This window comes from Perognathus longimembris, chromosome 1 (genome assembly GCF_023159225.1).
Source record: "Perognathus longimembris pacificus isolate PPM17 chromosome 1, ASM2315922v1, whole genome shotgun sequence".
NCBI classification, from domain to species: Eukaryota; Metazoa; Chordata; class Mammalia; order Rodentia; family Heteromyidae; genus Perognathus; species Perognathus longimembris.
Genome location: NC_063161.1, coordinates 131,900,243 through 131,920,019, shown reverse-complemented (window position 1 = coordinate 131,920,019; position 19,777 = coordinate 131,900,243). Strand labels below are relative to the sequence as shown.

Sequence of the window (19,777 nt, the reverse complement as noted above, 5' to 3'; positions counted from 1 at the left end):
ATGAAAAACAAAAACCAAGCTGAAAGTCCATGCCTTATTAAGCATTAAATCTCTGCAAACTCACATTTGTAGAAAAATAACTTGAAAGACTCAATAAAACCTCAACCATTTTGTAAAAGATGGGCTGAAATCAGAATAGGTAGCAACAAAACAAACATACATTTATTAGCAGCAACAACAAAAACTAGTGATTAGGAGATATTTTCTTATGAATACACACATAAATCTTGCACCCAAATTATGGTTAGGAGATGCTGCTTCTAATGATGTTCTTTAGGTGGTCAAGTTACCATCTTCTCAGAAAAAGAACTGTTGATAGCAGAAAGCTTGCTTTTTTTAAAAAATAACTACACCTCCAACATTAAAGCAAGTAAATTTCAATTTTTAAAGTCAATGTAAATTTATAGCATTGTTTGAAATTTTCATTTTTTTAGAGTTGTGATACATTCTGATTAGCAAGTCTCTTCTAAAAATACATTTAGTAATTAGACAAAAAACGAAAAGTAAATAGCATGTCACAATTGTACTAAAAACTGACCTATTATGTTTTTTAGTTAACCTATGTAATTTTCTAACTAAATGAGTTTGATCATGATCACCTTTCCAGTTTTAATGTCATATTCATTTTCCAAAGAGTCTCTCACTAGAAAAAACACACTAATACAAATGAGACTTTAGGATGAACTACAATGACAAAAAGAAATTACTTAGGAAGCATATCTAGTGTCAGAGGAAAAGATCATTTCAGTACCAATTGATAGTCACAAAGTTGTAGGTTATAAAAGTTAAGAATATATATGTATTTATAAACAGTCACACAGAAAGATCTGATCTACAACATATCTTTAAATATTCATTTCCTACCTTCTATCACAAGCTTTTTGCTATGTATATATAATTTGAGTTGGATTACTGTAGAGATAAGCAAGCAGTTATTTATACATTAGTTATGGATAGTTCTTGATTACCACAATGTCCTCAGAATAATACGGTTGAAAAATCGCAATCACTGAGTAGTCATAGACTGGCAGAATGCCACTCTACCATGTGACCTTTTCTTATGTTGCAGCAATTTAGTAATAAAAAAGAATTTCTTGGTTTTTGAAGAATCATTTGATTGCTGTGTACATGAAGATGATGCCTGATAGAGAAAACTAGCAGTGAGAGACATGTAACTTGTTTTCTCTTATGATAATAGTGTTATAGTTAAAAAGTCCTACCTGGCTATCTCATAAATACTTTTATTCAACATTCCTATGCACAATTTCATTTGACTATTTTCTATGCATTTCTATGTAAAATTAAAAAAGTAGTCTTCAAAAACAGGTGCCAATATAGCGCATATACACTTATCTCTAAGTGTAACCTACAACTGTGATCATTAATGTAATTTTTTAGATTTTTCTCCCCCTCGGGTTTTGACTTCTTTTTACTACCACTCCTTAGTTTCTTCTTTCCAAACAGAATTCTGTAGTACCCATTTTTATATATCTATTAGATGAAAAGTTTAGATGGAATAATTTCTAAAGCAAGAAGCTTAGTACCCTGAAACATTAATCTAGTTCATCTAAGATGAAAATATATCAAATTATTAAAATACAACTGTTTTATTGGTTGCCTTGGTGATCTCACCTTACTGGTGCTTAGGGTGGAAGGCAATCCAGAGGGCCTCCTCAAGTCACATAACTGAAAACATAGGAAGTGTACTTGTACATCTGTTTTAGCAATGTGCTACATTGTTTGCCAACTTTTGCCCAACTAGTTTTCCTGTCTATTGTATAATAAACCATACATGAATAACTAAGTGTTATTATTCATAAAATTCAAAGACGAATCAACACAGTTTGCCACACCAGATGAATTGAGAGTTTATATTGTGCATTTCAACCCATATTGAATTTTATCAGGTGCTAATTATTGTTTTACGAGAACAACGGCTTAGTGCATCTGTTGTTTAATTCCCACTTCCCTATTCTCAAATGTGAACATCAAAGAAAATAAAACACTCAATCTTAAACAGCCCCTGACAGCAGACCAAGACTCAAGTGCTCAATAGACAAGGCCCTTGCCACCAGTTCTCATATTTCCACAACAATGAACAAACACAAAAACAGCACTAAGCGGCCTTTCCTCCTCCTCAGCTCCCCTTGGCCAGTTGTCTGCCTTGTACTAGAGAGAGCCCTTGAACGCAGCCCTGCTGGGAACACAGCACAGGAGAAAGGATTAGCCTTACTAACATGCTAGCATTTGCAAAAGGGAAGAAAAAAACCCTCAGTACTGTATTTGGTATATGAATAACCAAAATGTATGAGCTGACAAGAGACCAGGACAGGCCTGTGGCTCCCCGGGAGAAAATGTAGCTGTGATGAGTGACAGGGCTTTCAGGAAATATGTTCACAATCACAGACAGTGAAGGCCATGACCTAGATCGTTTAAGAGCTTGTCTTGTCAAATTATCAAAAGCTTCTTCCTCTCTGAATAAAGAGTGACATAAGTGAGTGTCAGAAAGCTGCAGGCTGACAAGCCAAGCATACAATAACAGAATGCACGTCACATACATGCTGAACACCGCCACTGCTAGCGGCAAATCTTAATGAGAGCGCGGCCAGCCCAGGAGACTTGGGTCCCTGCTGGCACAGCTACTCATCTCACAAAAATCCTTCAGCTCCAAGTCAGTTAGGCTCTGACACGACAACTACAATTACGAAACACAACTTTTTAACAGAATCCTCTGGTGCTTTGTCAAAGCCTCTGTTGTTAGGAGCTGCCCCCCTCAAGTCACTGCAGCAAAACAAAAGATTTAATAAAACAAGCAATACTCATTGGTGGCGAAGAACAAAAATATAAAAGAGAATAATTTAGTCTAAAATTTGTTGAATGAAAACATATGGTAAGAAAAGCACTTCAGTTTCTGGATCCAACAATCAGCTTAACTGTCCCATGTACAGAAGGCTATTTTAGGTGTCTTCATTTCAAAGATATTTTCTTCATATACATCTAGCTACCAAGTCATCAGACTGTCCAAATACTTTGGTGATCATTGTAGATATACACTATTTCCCCAAAACACAACATTCTCATGTTGCCTACTCTATATATACCCTGAGTATAGGAGAAATAAAATTTATCTTGGAAAGAAAATGTTAACATCCTAGCATTTTCCTTTAATTAAAAGTCCACATAAAGACTGCTCTAGATCTGAAATCACAGAAATATACAATTAAAATTCAAGATGGTACTGTTTTTAAGACTATATTTCTATTCTGTATAAAATAGACATTCTTGATAAAAAGGGCCTATAACTATACAATAGAAATATGCAGAAATGTGTGCAGAATCCACATTATATTTTTCCCCACCAATCAGTATGGAAAGCCATGCATTGGTCTCTATCTCTAAGCTGTCTTCAAAATGAATCAGACTTCATAAAATCATCTTTTCATCCAAGGTCAAATTTTAATCAATTCCTATACTCTTAATCCTCTGTAATCAGGGAAAGCAACAAGCCTAAATTTTTGCTCAAAGATATTCTTCTTTGATATTCTTCCAAGTTCAGTTTATGAGGGTATAAAGTTTGTCAGAGGTAGATTACATTTCCATTTTATTTGAAAATATAATAGTTTGTTTTATAGAAAGTTATATTAAAATAATCAACCAAAACCTAAAACAAATAACAAACATATTATAATCACTTACTTACATATTATTTCTTTTCCTTGATTTTTTTCATATCAGAGAGTCACAAGTATTTCTGGAGATTTCTTGACTGTGATTCTATATGACAAGTTAATTTTATACATAGTTGGTAATGTTTCTGGTATGCATGCTGGTTATTAGCTTAAGTAAAACAATGTAAAAAGTGAGCAAAATGAAGCATGTATTATAGTAGCTAAAACAACAGGCTCCACAGCCAAAATGGAAGAATTCAAATCTTGGCTTCGCTATTTACTATCTTGGGCAAATTATACATCGTTATGTAGCTCCTTTTCTCACTAATGAAATGAGAACAATCCAACTCTTTCAAAAGGTTGAAATAGAATTGATAAGTACCAAGTCCTCGGAATGATGTCTAAGACATAGTAAGTGTTCAGCTGTCATTAACTACTGGAACGAAGATAGATTTGTTGCTTTCCATACGTCTAAAGAACACACTGTTAATGGGGAAATTGAGAGCTGATACTCTAATATACCGTAGTCAATTCCTTCTGGTGGTCAAACTCAAAAGAAAGGCCAGGCCATTATAGCTCACACTTCTAATCTCAGTACTCAAAAGGTGATCAGGAGGGTGTCAAGGCCAGCACTGCATGGAAAAAAACAAAAAAGGTCGAGACTTCTCCATCTCAATCAATAAGCAGAGTGGCATATGCCTGTGGTATCAGATATATATATGAGAGGCCATAGATAGGAGAATTGTGGTATGCAGCTGGACCCTGGCAAAAACTTGAATCTTTAACTGAACAATAACTAAAGCATAAAAGGTCTAGGGATATGGTTCAAGTGGTAGAATACCAGCCTAGCAACTGTGAAGCCGTGTTCAAACTCCAGTACTACTACAGCCAAAACATAAAATAAAACATTTTATTTAGTTTGTGGCCACTTCTTTCATAGAAAGAAAATTCAGAAAGATCAGTGAATACCTACTAAAAGTAATGTACTTAGTTTCACATTCAGTTGAAGCATACTTTTAATGTTTTTAGTGGTTTGAAATGCACAGAAAATAATACTGGATCAGGTAATATGAATATAATTTTACAGTTATATTCACCATACCATTCTCAAAGTGGAGACATTCTTCTTTAACTACTCTGACATACTTGATTCCCTCTTTTTCTACAATGTTATCATAATCCCGGCTTTCTTAGTAGCCTTCTTTTTTTTTTTTTGTCCAGTCCTGTGGCTGGGCACTGTCCCTGGGCTTCTTTGAGAAGGCCCAAGGCTTGCATTATACCACTTGAGCCAGTGCCACTTCTGGCTTTTTCTGTTTATGTACTACTGAGGAATTGAAGCCAGGGCTTCATGCATGCTAGGCAAGCACTACCACTAAGCCACATTCCCAGCCCTTGTAGCTTCATTTCTTAAGCAGTAACCAAAGATCTACCCCTTCTAAGTAGAAACTAGGAAGAAGAAATTTGGAAGGACTCTATCTGGATGGTTTGGTCGTAATTACATAATCAAGTGCACAGGGAAAGAGATTTCTTACTTCTTGCCCCTAACATCTAAACCCTGTTTTGAGACAGTGATTCACTGTGTAACCTAAGCTGACTTAGAACTCATGTCACGGTCTTCCTTCGAGTGTCTCAATAATAGAAATAAGCCTGGAGAGAACCATCTTTCTTGGAAAAGCAGACAACCCTTCCCATCATGAATACCCATAAAAACTTATGTTGATGCTGTTCCTCAATAATAACTATAATGAGACCACTAGAAGATAGTGGCAAATTTTAAACTAGATTCATAGAATATGCCACAGGGAAAACAATTTTTAAAAAAACTTTAAAACCGTATATGTGTGTTTGTATAGTGTCTATCATAAATGACAAATATCTAGTAAATTGTTTAGAACTACCAAAAGCAATCCTAATTCTCCTATTAACTACATTAAACTCTTTTCAATTTAACTACATTTAACATCTTTTATTTATAATCATACTCCATTTATAATCAGGGAATGATTATAAACAAAAGAAATAGGATTACACTTCACATAGTTTGTAACTTGCAAACAATAATGTACTAGCAACTTCTTTATATTTCAGTATTTCTACATTTTTTAAATGAGGGAATTTCATAGACATATTTTAATCATGTCCTTTGTTAAATATTTGGAGTTTTAAGTTTCTCTTATCAAAAGCTCTGAGATACACTTTTTTTTTCTTTTGCCAGTCCCAGGGCTTGGACAGTTGCCTTTCTTCACATTAATGTGTGAGAACTTAATATATTACAGATGGTTATTCTATCATATATAAAAATCCTTCCCAAACCTCTGTCTGTTGGTCTGTCTGTCTAGCTAGCTACCTGCCTGCCTACCTATCTCTGTTAGTATAGGGTTTGATCTCAAGGCACCTTGAGCTTGGCTAGGCAAGCACTCTACCACTTTAGGCTCCAGAGTGATTTTGTTTTTGTTTGTGTTTTGTTTTTGTGTAGCCCAGGCTGACCTTACTTTTTGTAATTTTGGTAGTTAATTCTAGTCAAGAGTGGGCGTTTTGTGTGTGTGTGTGCGTGCACATACACACACACACATATTGGGTGTATATTCTTTTGTTTAGAATTTCCATTTATCATTCATGAAGAATAAGTTAGAGCTTTCTCATTTTCTATATGCTATAGTAAATTTATTATTTTTTTATCTTCCAGTTCTTCATATATACCTACACCTCTTTTTCATTTGTTAAAAAAAGAGTTTTCTGTGAATCTAGCTCATGTTTGGAGGGTTTTATATGTTTCTCATAAACTCATACATGAAAAGATTTAGACAAAATTTAATTTTTGACTGTGGAAAACAGGACAGGACTTAAAATTGAAGATTAAGTGCATACTACACAAACTAAAAATTCTCAATGAAAAATCACTACTTTGTAATTGAGAACTTTTAAGTTTGTAGACCATAAAGGGACAATCTTTCCCTTATTTTGGTACAAGTTAAGGTTGTAGAGAAAGGGGAACCATTCCTGTCTTTTACATACTTCTTCTTCTTTTTTTTTCTTCCCCTGGAGTGTCCTTTTTGCCAGTCCTGGGGCTTGAACTGAGGGCTTGAACACTGTTCCTGGCTTCTTCTTCTTTTTTTTGCTCAAGGCTAGCGCTCTACCACTTGAGCCATAGTACCACTTCCAGCCTTTTCTGTTTATGTGGTGCTGAGGAATCCAACCCAAGGCTTCCTACATGCTAGGCAAGCAATCTACCGCTAAATCACATTCCCAGCTCCCAGACTATACTTAAGCAGTCTTATAATTTATTTTGCTTTATCATTTTATTTTTTGCCAGTCCTGGGGCTTGGACTCAGGGCCTGAACACCGTCCTTGGGCTTCCTTTTTGCTCAAAGCTAGCATTCTACCACTTGAGCCGCAGCACCACTTCCAGCTTTTACTGTTTATGTGGTGCTGAGGAATTGAACCCAAGGGCTTCATGCATACAAGGCAAGCATTCTACCACTAAGCCATATTCCCAGCCCTTGTAATTTATTTTATAATAGTATTTATAAAGAAAAATGTCCAAGTAAGCTGCTAGGCTCACTGTCAACGACTAGGTAATGAGGCATGTACTATAGGGAGAGTTGGAGTGAATGATAATTCTTCAGGTTAGAGATGAAGAAAAAGAAAACCTTTGAGCAGAATTTTAAAATAAGGACTGATTTCTCCATCAAACTTTAAATGTGCTAAATCACATACCTTTGTTTTAAAAGGTAGTACTGTTTACAAAATTACATATAAATTCAATTGCAAAAAAACTTCAGATACTCATTTTTAAGTGGCTTGTGAAGAATTTAAATAAATTACTAATTCTTGCGTTTGGAATTTCGCTCCCGGAACAATAACTACACAAGCATTTTCATTACTATTATCAGAGTTTTGTATACATCTACCAAAAGGACAGGAGGAAACCTCTAAACACAGAAATCCACTTAACTTTCTTGGGAGTATCCCAGTCTCTCATCTACATAAGCATTTTATAAGCCTATTTGATAGTTATCTTTAATTAAGCAAGCGAAACAATATTATCCATAGTCCCCTGTTCTGATATTAAGGTTTAATAACAATAAAACTTTGACAGAAACAAAGTATATTTAATCCAAGTCTGATTTGCTTCTTTATCTCCAAAGGCAGAGTGATGCTCAACTGTCAGAAGTACACATCTATCTGAAGGTGCATATTTTTCCATAACAAAGCTGGCAGTTGATAGGTCAAAAACACAGGACTGCAAAAATAGCTATAGGATTCATTTAAAACAGAGACATTTGAAATTGTTTTCTAGCAATGAAAATTTTTTCAAAACAAGAGTTGATTACTAAAGATCATGAAAAAGAAAAAAAGGAATACTTGGTTTAAGTAATTTCATTTTTATATTGAATATGCTATAGATATTCTGATTTTTGGAAAGTCTATTGAATTATGATCTTTTTAGCTCACATGTCATTTACAGTGTAGCTTGTAAATAGAGGAAATCAGTGAACAAATCCGCCCATAATAGCGAAGAAAAATAATAATTACTTATTTATTGTCAAAGTGATGTACAGAGGGGTTACAGTTTTATATGTTAGGCCATGGGTACATTTCGTGCACTATTTGTTACCTCCTCCCTCTTTCCCCCCTCTTCCCTTCCCTTTTCCTTCTCCCTCCATGAGTTGTTCAGTTGGTTTACACCAAATGGTTTTGCAAGTATTGCTTTTGGAGTCATTTGTCTTTTTTAGCCTTTGTTTCTCAATTTTGATATTCCCTTTCACTTTCCTAGTTCTAATACCAGTATATACAGTATGCAGGGTACTCAGATGAGATACAATGATAGCGTGGGGACAACCACAGGAAGGGGATATAAGATCACTTGAGGCAAGACTCTGGTGGCTCATGCCTGTTGAGACTGAGATCTGAGGATTGCAGTTTGAAGTTAGCCAAGGGCAGAAAAGTCCTTAAGACTTATCTTTAATCAGTAAAAAGGCAAAAGTAGAGCTATGGAAACTCATTTCAACAAAAGCTGTATTAAATTTTGGAGCATTAAAAGCTGAAAGTTGTATTTCACTATTAAGAAAACTTTAAGAGTTTACACTTTTCTATCTCATCTTTGGAAAGTACATATTAAAGGAGAAATATTTCTACAAAAATTTAATGTAATGTAATGTTTGAAAAAAGAGCTAAAAGATGATGCTTACTGATTAACAGTTAATAATAAAGAACTCATATATTGCTATATAGTAAGAGATGCAATTAAGAGCTAAAATGACAGATCCTTAATGAGACATTTATTAGGGGTTACAAGTAAACTGAAAGTAGGAAAGTATATATTCTACCTCAAAGTCTGACTTCAACAGCCATTCCTTGTGATTAGAAATAGCAACTCTACTCATAAACATTTACAAGGTACAAACGATTCCCAATGGCATTTTTTAATGTACTGCAAATAACTGAAATGACTATTAAATTACTTTTGCTTTTTACTTTATTTTTTAAACTTCTTGGTTTAGTTATGTTGCCAAGGCTGGCCTGATCTCCTGATCCTTCCGCCTTAGCCTTTTCAGTACTGGGATTACATGTCTTTTCAACATGCCTGATATGCTTTTGTTTTTTAAATCTAAATACAGTTAGTAAGAAAAGCATATGTGATTGTATCATGTGACTTGTTCTTATTGCCTAAGACTATTTATTTTACCTACCAGCAAAAATTGTCAACACCAAGCCAGGCTTCACATGGACATTTATATAAAACTGCAAAATGTGCATATCTTTTCACTTGAACGTGCCTGGATATGTACATAAATTATTTACATGTTATTATATAAGCCTTGATATCAATCTTTATTGATAAGCAAATCAATCAAATGGCTGAGCATAAGCCTGACAACTATTCAGTAGGATCCTAATTCTAAGATTTAGGGCACTTCTTCACATGATTAGTGACCAAAAGGACATGATTGTCATTGTCTTCTGAGTAAATATTCCTTTTGGTAGGGTGACTAATAGTAACAAACTGGCATTGTCTCCAAAGCCTGACAAATTAGCTATATGTGGGATACTTACATCAGCATAGTGGCCTATCATATCACATCGGTCACATCGTTTTCTCCAGGAAGATCTTTCAAGACATCTGTGAGTGGAAGACAGGGGCAAAGAACAGTCTAAGCAAAAGCGGGCCGGACAGGCATATTGGAAGTGTCCTCTTTCCGAGCAGAGGCAGCAAGGTCGGACTTTCTGTGTGGCAGACAAATGGAAGAACTCTTTAGAAAATACTTCAGTCCAAAATGGTGGAACATTATTATTTCATTTTTATCTACATAAATCTAAAACAAGGTATGTCTAATTTGAGACCCACTGAAGGTACAATCTTGAGCATAACTGTAACATCAAACAAGTGTCTGAACTTCAAGCTCTAACATGAGCTATCTGTATGTTGTGATTGCTATGAAGTCTTGGTATGAATGTACTGTTGGCAAACATTTATTTCTTTATTTGTTTTGTTTTTGTTGCCAGTCCTGGGGCATAGACTCAGGGCCTGAGCACTGTCCCTGGCTTCTTTTGCTCAAGGCTAGCACTCTACCACTTGAGTCATAGTGCCACTCCTGGCTTTTATCTGTATATGTGGTGCTGAGGAATCGAACCCAGAGCTTCATGTATACGAGGCGAGCACTCTACCACTAGGCCATATTCCCAGCCCGCAAACATTTATTTCTTTTGTCTCATCAGACAGACTGTTCACAAAGTAAAAGGTGGTCTAGCTAAAGAAAGAGGATGGTGAGAGTATTCTGAAGTTAAGTCATAGGAAGAGCAGATATAGAAGAGACTGCTTTGTTTGGAAAGCAAATACAAAGAGGAAACATGAGCACTGTCTCACTGTTCAATGGTGGTCATTTAGCAGAGAGAATGGGGGTGGAAGGAATGTTTAGAGCTAATTAATTGTATGTCAGGGGATAGCTCAGAGCTAGACTGTGTTGTTTCAAAGGTTGATACATCTGATTGACAAAAATTTACCTAAACAAACATTTATAAATGACTAAAGTTACAATTCTCTAAAAATGAAAACTACCCTACAATAAAATAAGCTGTGTCAAAAAACTGCCAAGTATACACATAGGTTTAGAGGATAAAGGGGTCTTGGGAATCACCTTATTTTCATTTTTGTCATTTTACAGAAAAGAAAATTGAGACATGGAGCTAACAAGTTGGATAAGAAATGTACGCACTGCCCTACGTATGAAACTGTAACCCCTGTGTACATTACTCTGACAATAAAGAAATAAAAAAGAAAATTGAGTCATAGAACATGAAATGGTATGTCTCAAGTCATACAACTAATAATGGGAAAATGAAACTGATTCAGGGTGTGTGTGTGCGCGTGTGCACATGCACGTATGCTGTGACTGGAGCTTGAATTTAGGATCTCATGCTCTAAGCTGTCTTTTTTCTCTATCACTTAAGTCATGTCTGCAGTTCTGATTTTTTTGCTAGTTAATTGGTGGTAAGAGTCTCTGAGATATGTCTGCCCAGACTGGCTTTGAACTTCAATCTGCAAATCTTAGCCTGCATATCTCAACCTTGAGTAGCTAGGATTTGAAGTATGAGCCACTGAGACCAAGCTGATCCCAGGTTTCTTCTGATTCCTTCCCTATTCCCAGGCTCACACATACATGAAATTTAACATACATTTACAAAAAAAATTTGAATTCTAAGGCTGTATTAGTTCCAACCTTAATATTTTGATTTTAGCAATAAGAAAAGAAGTATTATAAAGTTCACGTACTTGGGGTAAGGGACAATTTTTTGACAAATGCCCACATTTGTCACAATTTCTACAGGTAACATTTTTGTCCGCTGTGTAGTATCGGCGAGTCCATCTTCCAGATGATCTGTTATTACCTATCTTAGCCTAAGGGTGGAAACAAAAAAAGTTTCATTTTGTTTAATAAAAATCATCTATCTGTCTTTTTAAAGATATCTATCAATTTCAAATTTCAAGTCAGTCCAATTACTTTGAGAAGGCAAAGGAACAGCCAAATATATTCAATTTCAAACACAGTAACAGAATTTCACAATCTCATTATAAAAAGAGAACGACATTAAGAAGTGGAGGCATAAACATAGCCCTGCTCCTTTTACATATGTTCACATGATTCACTCTTTTTCTCCTTCTAGAGTTTGGGTCTAACAAGTACACTGGTATACTTCACTTCGACATCCTGGTGGTATTCACAGTCAAACTCATTGCTTACTTCTGTGTTTAACATCTGCCCCTCCTTCTTTCTCCTTCCTTTCCTTTCTTCTTTCCTTTTTTGGGGGCTTGAACTCAGGGCCTGGGCACTGAGCTTCTCTTGCCCAAGGCTAGTACTCTACCACTTGAACCACAGTGCCACTTCCAGCTTTTTCTGTTTATGTGGTACTGAGGAATTGAACCCAAGGCTTCATGCATGCTAGGCAAGCACTCTATCACTAAGCCATATTCCCATCCCATTCTAAGTGAAAGTCTTGCTTTAATTTTTCATGAGGATACGGTGGGTTTAAAAAAATCATTTTGTCTTTTATAAAGATATAAAGCCAAATAGATACTATGTATGTCCATTCTTGTACAGAACACAGTATTACTGTTACTGCCTCTAAGCCTAGATTATAATTTCTAAAAGGTAGTAAGATGTATTTTCCACTGATTTCCTTTTGCTACATATTGGCTCAATTCCAGCTGTCTCAGATTCTACTCAATTTCTAACAGCTTCAAGGGAATATTAGCAAAGCATATCACATGGCATATTAAATATGAGTATGTAAATACCAACTATGCATTTATCTCATCTAGTAGAATTCCAGGTACAATGGTTCATGTCTGTAATCCTAGCACTTGGGAGGGTGAGGCAGAAAGGTTCAGAGTTTGAAGCTAGTCTGAGTTATGAAGGAAATTCTGTCTCAAAAAGTTAACAAAGAAAATTGCATCTATAAAAAAGCTTTATCTTTTTTTGGGGGGTCGGTCCTGGCTTGAACTCAGGGCCTAGAGGCTATTCCTAAGCCTCTTTGTGCTCAAGGCTGGCCCTCTAGCACTTGAGCCACAGTGCCACTTCTGGCCTTTTCTGTTTATGTGGTACTAAGGAATTGAACCCAGGGCTTCATGCATGCAAGGCAAGCACTCTATCACTAAGCCACATTCCTAGCCCCAAAAGCTTTATCTTTTACTTGTGATTCTGCTGAACTAAGTGGGCAATAATCATTAATCTAGCTATTTCTTAAATCTTCTAATAAGTTGTAAAATTATTCTCTCTTTTTTTTTTTTACTGTCACAATAAAGCTAATAATTGACAAGGGCAAACACCTGCCACATTCTAAATATAGACTAACCATTTCCTTACAAAGAAGAAGTAGTTATTTCCGGTGTTGATCTTTTAGTGGAACCAGGCTGTATGAGCCAATAGGACTCATCAAGGCAGAGAAGTAAGAGGGAAAAGTAACAATCATTATGGCTACTAGTCAGCTAACCAGAAGTCAGAGCTGAACCTAATTTCTGAAAAGTTAAATCACCCACTACAGGAAAGATCAATGCTACTTATGTTTCTCTCTTTTCCAAAAGTTATTGCAGTGAAACAAAAGTAACTTAAGAGTCAAAGGAAAATATTAACATATTCAGAACTTTAAAAAACAAATTGATTTTACCTCAACATCTTTGTCACTGATGAACCAGTTTACATCATCTTCTCCTACAAAATAAACAAACTGTGATTAGATCTTAGTACCTTTGAAACACTCACAGACTAACAATAGATCATCCCATTTGCTAAGGCCCTAAAGTTATTGTGAGAAGTACTTATATTTTCAACTCTCACGCAACTTTTAAACAATAACAAAAACATCTGTGGTACAGAGACTGAACACATGGCCTTGCATATGCTAGGCAAGCACTCTTCTCACTGAGCTATAAACCACATACTACTTTTCTTCTTTTTGCCTGTCCTGGGGCTTGAACTCAGTCAGAGCATGGGCTCTGTCCTTGAGCCTCTCTGTGCTCAAGGCTAGTGCTCTACCACTTGAGCCACAGCGTCACTTCCGGCTTTTTTCTGTTCACTTGGTTCTGAGCAATCAAACCCTGGGCTTCATGCATACTAGCCGAGCACTCTAAAACTAAGCCCCAGCCCCACATAAACTACTAATTAGCTCCTTTATCAGCAGTATTTCCTTTGTCTACCTTAAAATCCTAGTGAGAATAGAATGAAAAATGAAAATGTTTGAAAGTTGTGAAACTATAAACAAATACAGAAAAATCAAAGACGAGATCAAATACTCAACAGCAGATGCAGAAAGAAATATTTGAAGTTCCAGCTCTGACCAAAGCAAAGCTTAACAATGCAGAGCCACAATGCTCCCACCTCCTTAAAGAGGTCTCCTGACTCTAGGTGGTGACCACCTCCCATGCCCCCTCAAATAATGTGAAAATGAGTTTCAGAGTACTGTCTATCCTCCCTCTGTTGATATATGATATACACCACTGTAGTTTTCTACACTCCACACCAAGTTAAACATTACTGACAGTTCCACGCAGTATGAATAAACTATATTTTCTTCTCCAGCTATTCTGCTTACCATAGGTTCCTGAATCAGATCTAAGATGGTAAAAAGGTCTCTGCCCCCCATATCAGCATTAACTGTGTCCACCTTTCCACTGAAGGTGACTCATTACATTGTTAAAAATTTGAACTTGGAACACTAGTTCATTATTGAGTTAGTAATTTTGACAAGATTATTTAACAACAAAAATAGTGAAATAAAGCAGAAAAAAAGATATCCAGAAATCATTGGTTATTAATCTACAAATATAACTATAAAACATACAGGGAGGAAAATGATATATTTTTTCTGTATCAGATGGTTTCTTCTCTCTGTACCGTCCTTTAAAAAACTGCAACTGGCTTCTATTCCTTCTATTTCTTCGATGGCCAAGGAGGCAAATAACTCTAACACAAAAGCTAACATGTCAACAAAGGACTGAAAGATTTTTCTTCCCACAAACCAAAGTTAAGATATTCTTCTTTTTCCTCCCTTATACTTTATCACAAGAACAGAAATCAAGCTTGTCTTGTTTATTAAAAAGAAATTCTGAAGAGACACGAAATAATCTACATTTCCCCAGGCCTACCAGGAGTGTCTAGAAATATGTTTTAAAATAAAATACTTTTAACTATGAAAACCAAGAGGCTGCTTTATAAAAAGACCAATCCATAGGAAAGTGGAGATGTTGTGCTGATCATTATTTTCTTTGTGACATTCAGAGGGTACATCAAATACTGAGTGGAGAATACATTAAATAGCAGCAGCTTCTATTCCTTCATCACCACCATGTTATTATTCTTTCATTCAAAAGATCCAGGGTAAAGAGCACGCTTTGCCATAACTTTCAAAGCTGTTTTTTTGTATCTCATTGCTCCTCCTCATTAACATTCAAAGTAACCATCCCAATGATTTGAAGTGACTTAATATTATTCTTAAAAATGAAATGAAAATTAGCAACTGGGACCACCCAAAACCCTAGTAAGTACACACATGAGTAGAGAATAGTAAAAAAAAATTTGAAAGGAGATGGACTTTATTTATGGTTTTAGATACTCTTGTGGAATTCAGTAATATTCTAGGTTATATATTAACTACTTTTCAAAACGTTGTAATATATATAAACAAACTGTATATCTATGTGTGCATGTATATATACACATGTATGTATGTATGTATGTATGTATGTATGTATGTATGTATGTATGTATTTAATGCAAGTACTGGGGCTTTAACTCAGGGCCTGGGCCCTCGTCCTTCAGCTTTTGTGCTCAAGGCTAGTGCTCTACCACTTGAGCCTGAGCCACAGCTCCACTTTCGATAGTTAATTGGAGATAAAGAATCTCAAAGACTTTCTTGCTTGGGCCGGCTTTGAACCTTGATCCTCAGATCTCAGCCTCTTGAGTAGCTAGGATTACAGGCAGCAGCCTCTGAAGCTTAAGAGTTGTAATATTTTTACTGTTAGAAAATCATAACCAGGTATTCAAAATAGGTTCCAATTATAAGTATGCAATACTAGGATCACATAGCCAGTTCTAGACCATTCTCCAAGGTTCCAATTTTGGCTTAATCTTGGTAATGACAGCTGTAGGCCCCTTTCCCTGCTACTGCAATACTGAGATTGAATTCAGGGCCTTGAATTTGCTTGACAATTGCTCTACCACAAGTCATGTCCCAGCCCTTTTTCATTATAGTTTTTCAGGTAGACTCATGCTTTTGCAGGGCCCAGTCTTGGACCATAATACTCCTACTCCCATAGAGTAGTGAGGATTACCAGTGTGTTCCTTCACACCCAGCCTGGCCTTTCTGCTTTACTGACCCTCTTCATATCTAAACTTCAAATAGTGGAACTCATTAGAACTTTCCACAAGCAATCAATTCCCAGTTTATAAAATTTTGGGTATAGGACTTGATAGAAACCTGGAGATTTGTACATGGTGTGGTTTTAGGCAGGCTACTTACTTTCTTTAGGCTTAATCAGTTGGATTAAATGGCATCCATGTTAACTTCTAGCACTGTTTCTCTAATTCTGATTTTCTTTCATTGAGAGAATCAAATATATTATTAGTTCTAAGAGTTCTAGCCCCTTCAAAATGAGCACATGTCGCCTTGTCTTAAATACAACTCCCCAAAGCATCAAGGTCACTCACTTTCCATGTATCTACTATCTAATGCTACAGAATATAAAACAATGATATCTAAAGTTTAAAATTAAGACAGCTCAGGATGTATATAATTATTCACTGCTAGCTCTGATATTTGTGAAATTATGATAAAAGCAATAGGTGATAATTCTTTGCCTTAAATCAACTCAGTTTCATTAACATCTATCAAAAGATTACAATGAGCAAGGTTTTGAAGGGCAAACTGAGTGAAGAAAGTAAAAGGCAAGAAGATGAATGAAAGGAAAAGTAAGGAATAAGAGAAGGCCAAACACAAACTATGCCAAATTTAGAAGAATAGATAATATTTGAATTTAAGAGACAGAAAGGGAAAATGGTCACAGAAGGCAAAGCCTAGAGGAAACTATTGAGGTATATAATAAGATGTGTCCATGTAAAAATATGCATAAAGCATTTTGAAAAATGCATATACTTGTAACCACTCTAAAAATCAAACATAAAATATTTCCAGCATTCTGAATGTTATTTTGTTCATATTTGCAGTTAATTGCCCAACCCTGGCAACAACTGATTTCCTTTCTAAAACAAGGCATCCATTTTGCCTGTTCTAGGTCCTCACATAAATGAAATCCTACATAATATGCCATCTTATTTGACCTCTACTGAATATTTTAGAGACTCAAATATGGTGTAGAACCATAGTAAGCCTTCTCTTTCTATCACAGAGCAAAATCCCATTGCATGGATGAAACATTTTGTTTAGCTATTCACCTGCTGACAAATGCTTAGGTAGTTCTGAATTTTTGGAAATGTAAATAATGCAGAACAATAAACACTGCAGTAAATTTTATAATTGACTTTAGCTCTTCATTTCTTCAAGAAAATATCTAAAAATAGGACTGTTGGATATTATAAGCATAGACCTTTATCTTTACCTTTTAAAGAAATTGGCAAATTATTTTTCAAAGTGGATGTGCCATTTATATTCTTATCTACAATGCATAAGTATTCCATCAGCTTCCTAAGTTCCCCAATACCTGGAATTGTCAGTCTTATAAATGTAGCCTTCAAAGCGATATGGAGTAATTAAGTTAGGATTTTAATAGGCATTTCTCTGAAGATTAGTCATGCTGAGTATCTTTTCATTTATGTAACATTCATGTATCTTCTTTCAAAAACCGTATCTACAAATTTGCTGCCTATTTTAAAATTTAGTTATTTCTTTTTCATTGGATTGGTTACTTACTAATTCTAAAAATTCCTTATAAATTCTGAAAACAAGTCTTTTATCAGATAAATGATTTGCAAGTATTTTCTTCCAAGTTGTAACATACCTTTTAAGTATTTTTAGGAGAATATTTTATTACAATTTAAAGCCTGACATCTTCTTTCTACAGAATGAGGCTTGAACTCTGGATCTGGGCCTCTGTCCCTGAGCTTATTTTGCTCAAGGCTAGCATTCTACCACATAAGCCACAGCACCACTTCCATCTTTTTCTGAGTAGCTTATTGGAGATAATAGTCTGAAAGTCTTTCCTGCCTGGGCTAGCTCGACCCCAATTCCTCAGATTTCAGTCTCCTGAGTAGCTAGAATTACAAGCTTCAGCCACCGATGCCTGGCTTTACAGCTTTTTCTAATGTCCAAGGAAATATGTTTGTGTATGGACATAAACATTTCACTTCCTTTTTGGAAATTCTAGTTTTAGCCTTTTATATTTAGGTCTATTACCAATTTTGTCCTATATGCATATCCACAATAACACTGAACATTACCATTCAAGAATACCACATTTATTTTGGTGTTCATTTTCTATGGCAATACCTTTATCAACTTTTGGTTATATAACTGATGGTTATTTAGTTGCATAGTGCCTATCTTTTTCCCCCCTTATCTCACTGAATTATATAGAGCCCCAAATATAATTGAATAGAAGAAGTGACAGCAGGGAATCTGCCTGTTCCCAATCTTAGAGAAAAAGATATCCAATCTCTCATAATAAAGTTTAATGTCTGCTATATATTTTTTATAGTAAGTTGAAGAAATTTATGTCTATTCCCAACTTTCTCAGTTTTTATTATGACTGGTCTATCAACTGAGATAGTCCAGTGGTATTTTCTATTCCAGTCTCGATACGGTTAGTAACAGTGGATTATTTTCAAATTTTAAACAAGTCTGTATTTTGGGATTAACCTCATGTAAGATGTTTTATCTTTTGAAAATATATCAAGATGGATATGATTGAAAGATTATTTCAAGCAATGACAACAGAACAACAATCTTTTAAAGTTGTTTTGGCAAGTAAATGTGTGAGAATGCTGAACTATGAAATCCTCTTGGCATAATTAATGTAAGCAAATAAAAACATTGTTTCTTTCTTTTTTTTTTGGTTGGTAGTGGGGCTTGAACTCTGGGCATGGGTGCTGTCCCTGAGCTCTTCAGCTCAAGGCTAGCATTCTACCACTAGAGCCATAGCTCCACTTCTGGTTTTCTGGGGGGTTAACTGGAGATAAGAGTCTTATGGACTTAACTGCTCCAGCTGGCTTTGAAAAGTGATCCTCAGATCTCAGACTCCTGAGTAGCTAGGATTACAGGCATGAGCCACCAGCACCAGGCTAATTGTTGATATTTTATTAAGACTCTTACGTGTGGGCTGGGAATATGGCCTAGTGCCAAGAGTGTTTGCCTTGTATACATGAAGCCCTAGGTTCAATTCCCCAGCACCACATATATAGAAAATGGCCAGAAGTGGCGCTGTGGCTCAAGTGGCAGAGCAAAAAGAAGCCAGAGACAGTGGTGAGGCCCTGAGTCCAAGCCCAGGACTGGCCAAAAGAAAAAAAAAAATTAAAAAAAAGAATCTCAAAGAATCTTACGTGTTTAGGAGGAGTGTTGATGGATAGTTTTCTTACAATGTTGTATGGTTTTGACAGTGGGACGAACCTGGTCTCATAAGAGTTGAGGAACATTGGGGAAAATCTGTAAGAGTGGTATTACTGCTTCCTTAAATTTGCAAAAGAATTTACTAAGTTACCATTTAGGCTAGAGCTTACTTTGTAAATCAGAATTTTACTTGTAGAAAAGTGTTAAAATGGGAATTTTATCTTTTTAGTAGATATGGGTAGATATGGATCCCTCTGACTTTCCTGTTTCTTATCAACCTTTGAAGTTTCTTCATTTCTCATTAGTCAGTTGGTATGCTCCATTCTTTGCTTTCTCTTTATTCCATATTTTTTCTTCCAGTTATGCCAAACATACCCACAACGAAAAGTACTAAGTTTCTTCTTGTACATCTCACAAGTTATTCGGACTTAAAATGACTGAAACTGAACTTCTTTCTTTGGATAAGGTTTGGTCAGTACTGGGGTTTGAACTCAGGGAGACATACCTCCAGCTAAAAGTGAATTCTTTATTTTCTACTCATTTCTTGAGTCTTA

At 35.6% G+C, this 19,777-nt stretch overlaps 1 protein-coding gene across 5 annotated transcripts in view; it reads right to left on the bottom strand.

Annotated features, from left to right (window-relative positions):
• Window positions 1-19,777, bottom strand: part of Zcchc7 (zinc finger CCHC-type containing 7) — a 194,829-nt gene that overhangs the window by 24,399 nt on the left and 150,653 nt on the right. For all 5 annotated transcript variants that reach the window (XM_048335793.1, XM_048335864.1, XM_048335947.1 and 2 more), the window contains exons 3-5: window positions 13,335-13,378; window positions 11,443-11,568; window positions 9,726-9,896 (exon numbers count right to left, since the gene is read on the bottom strand). In XM_048335793.1, coding sequence (XP_048191750.1) covers window positions 9,726-9,896; window positions 11,443-11,568; window positions 13,335-13,378 — 341 coding nt within the window. The remainder of the gene's footprint in view (window positions 1-9,725; window positions 9,897-11,442; window positions 11,569-13,334; window positions 13,379-19,777) is intronic.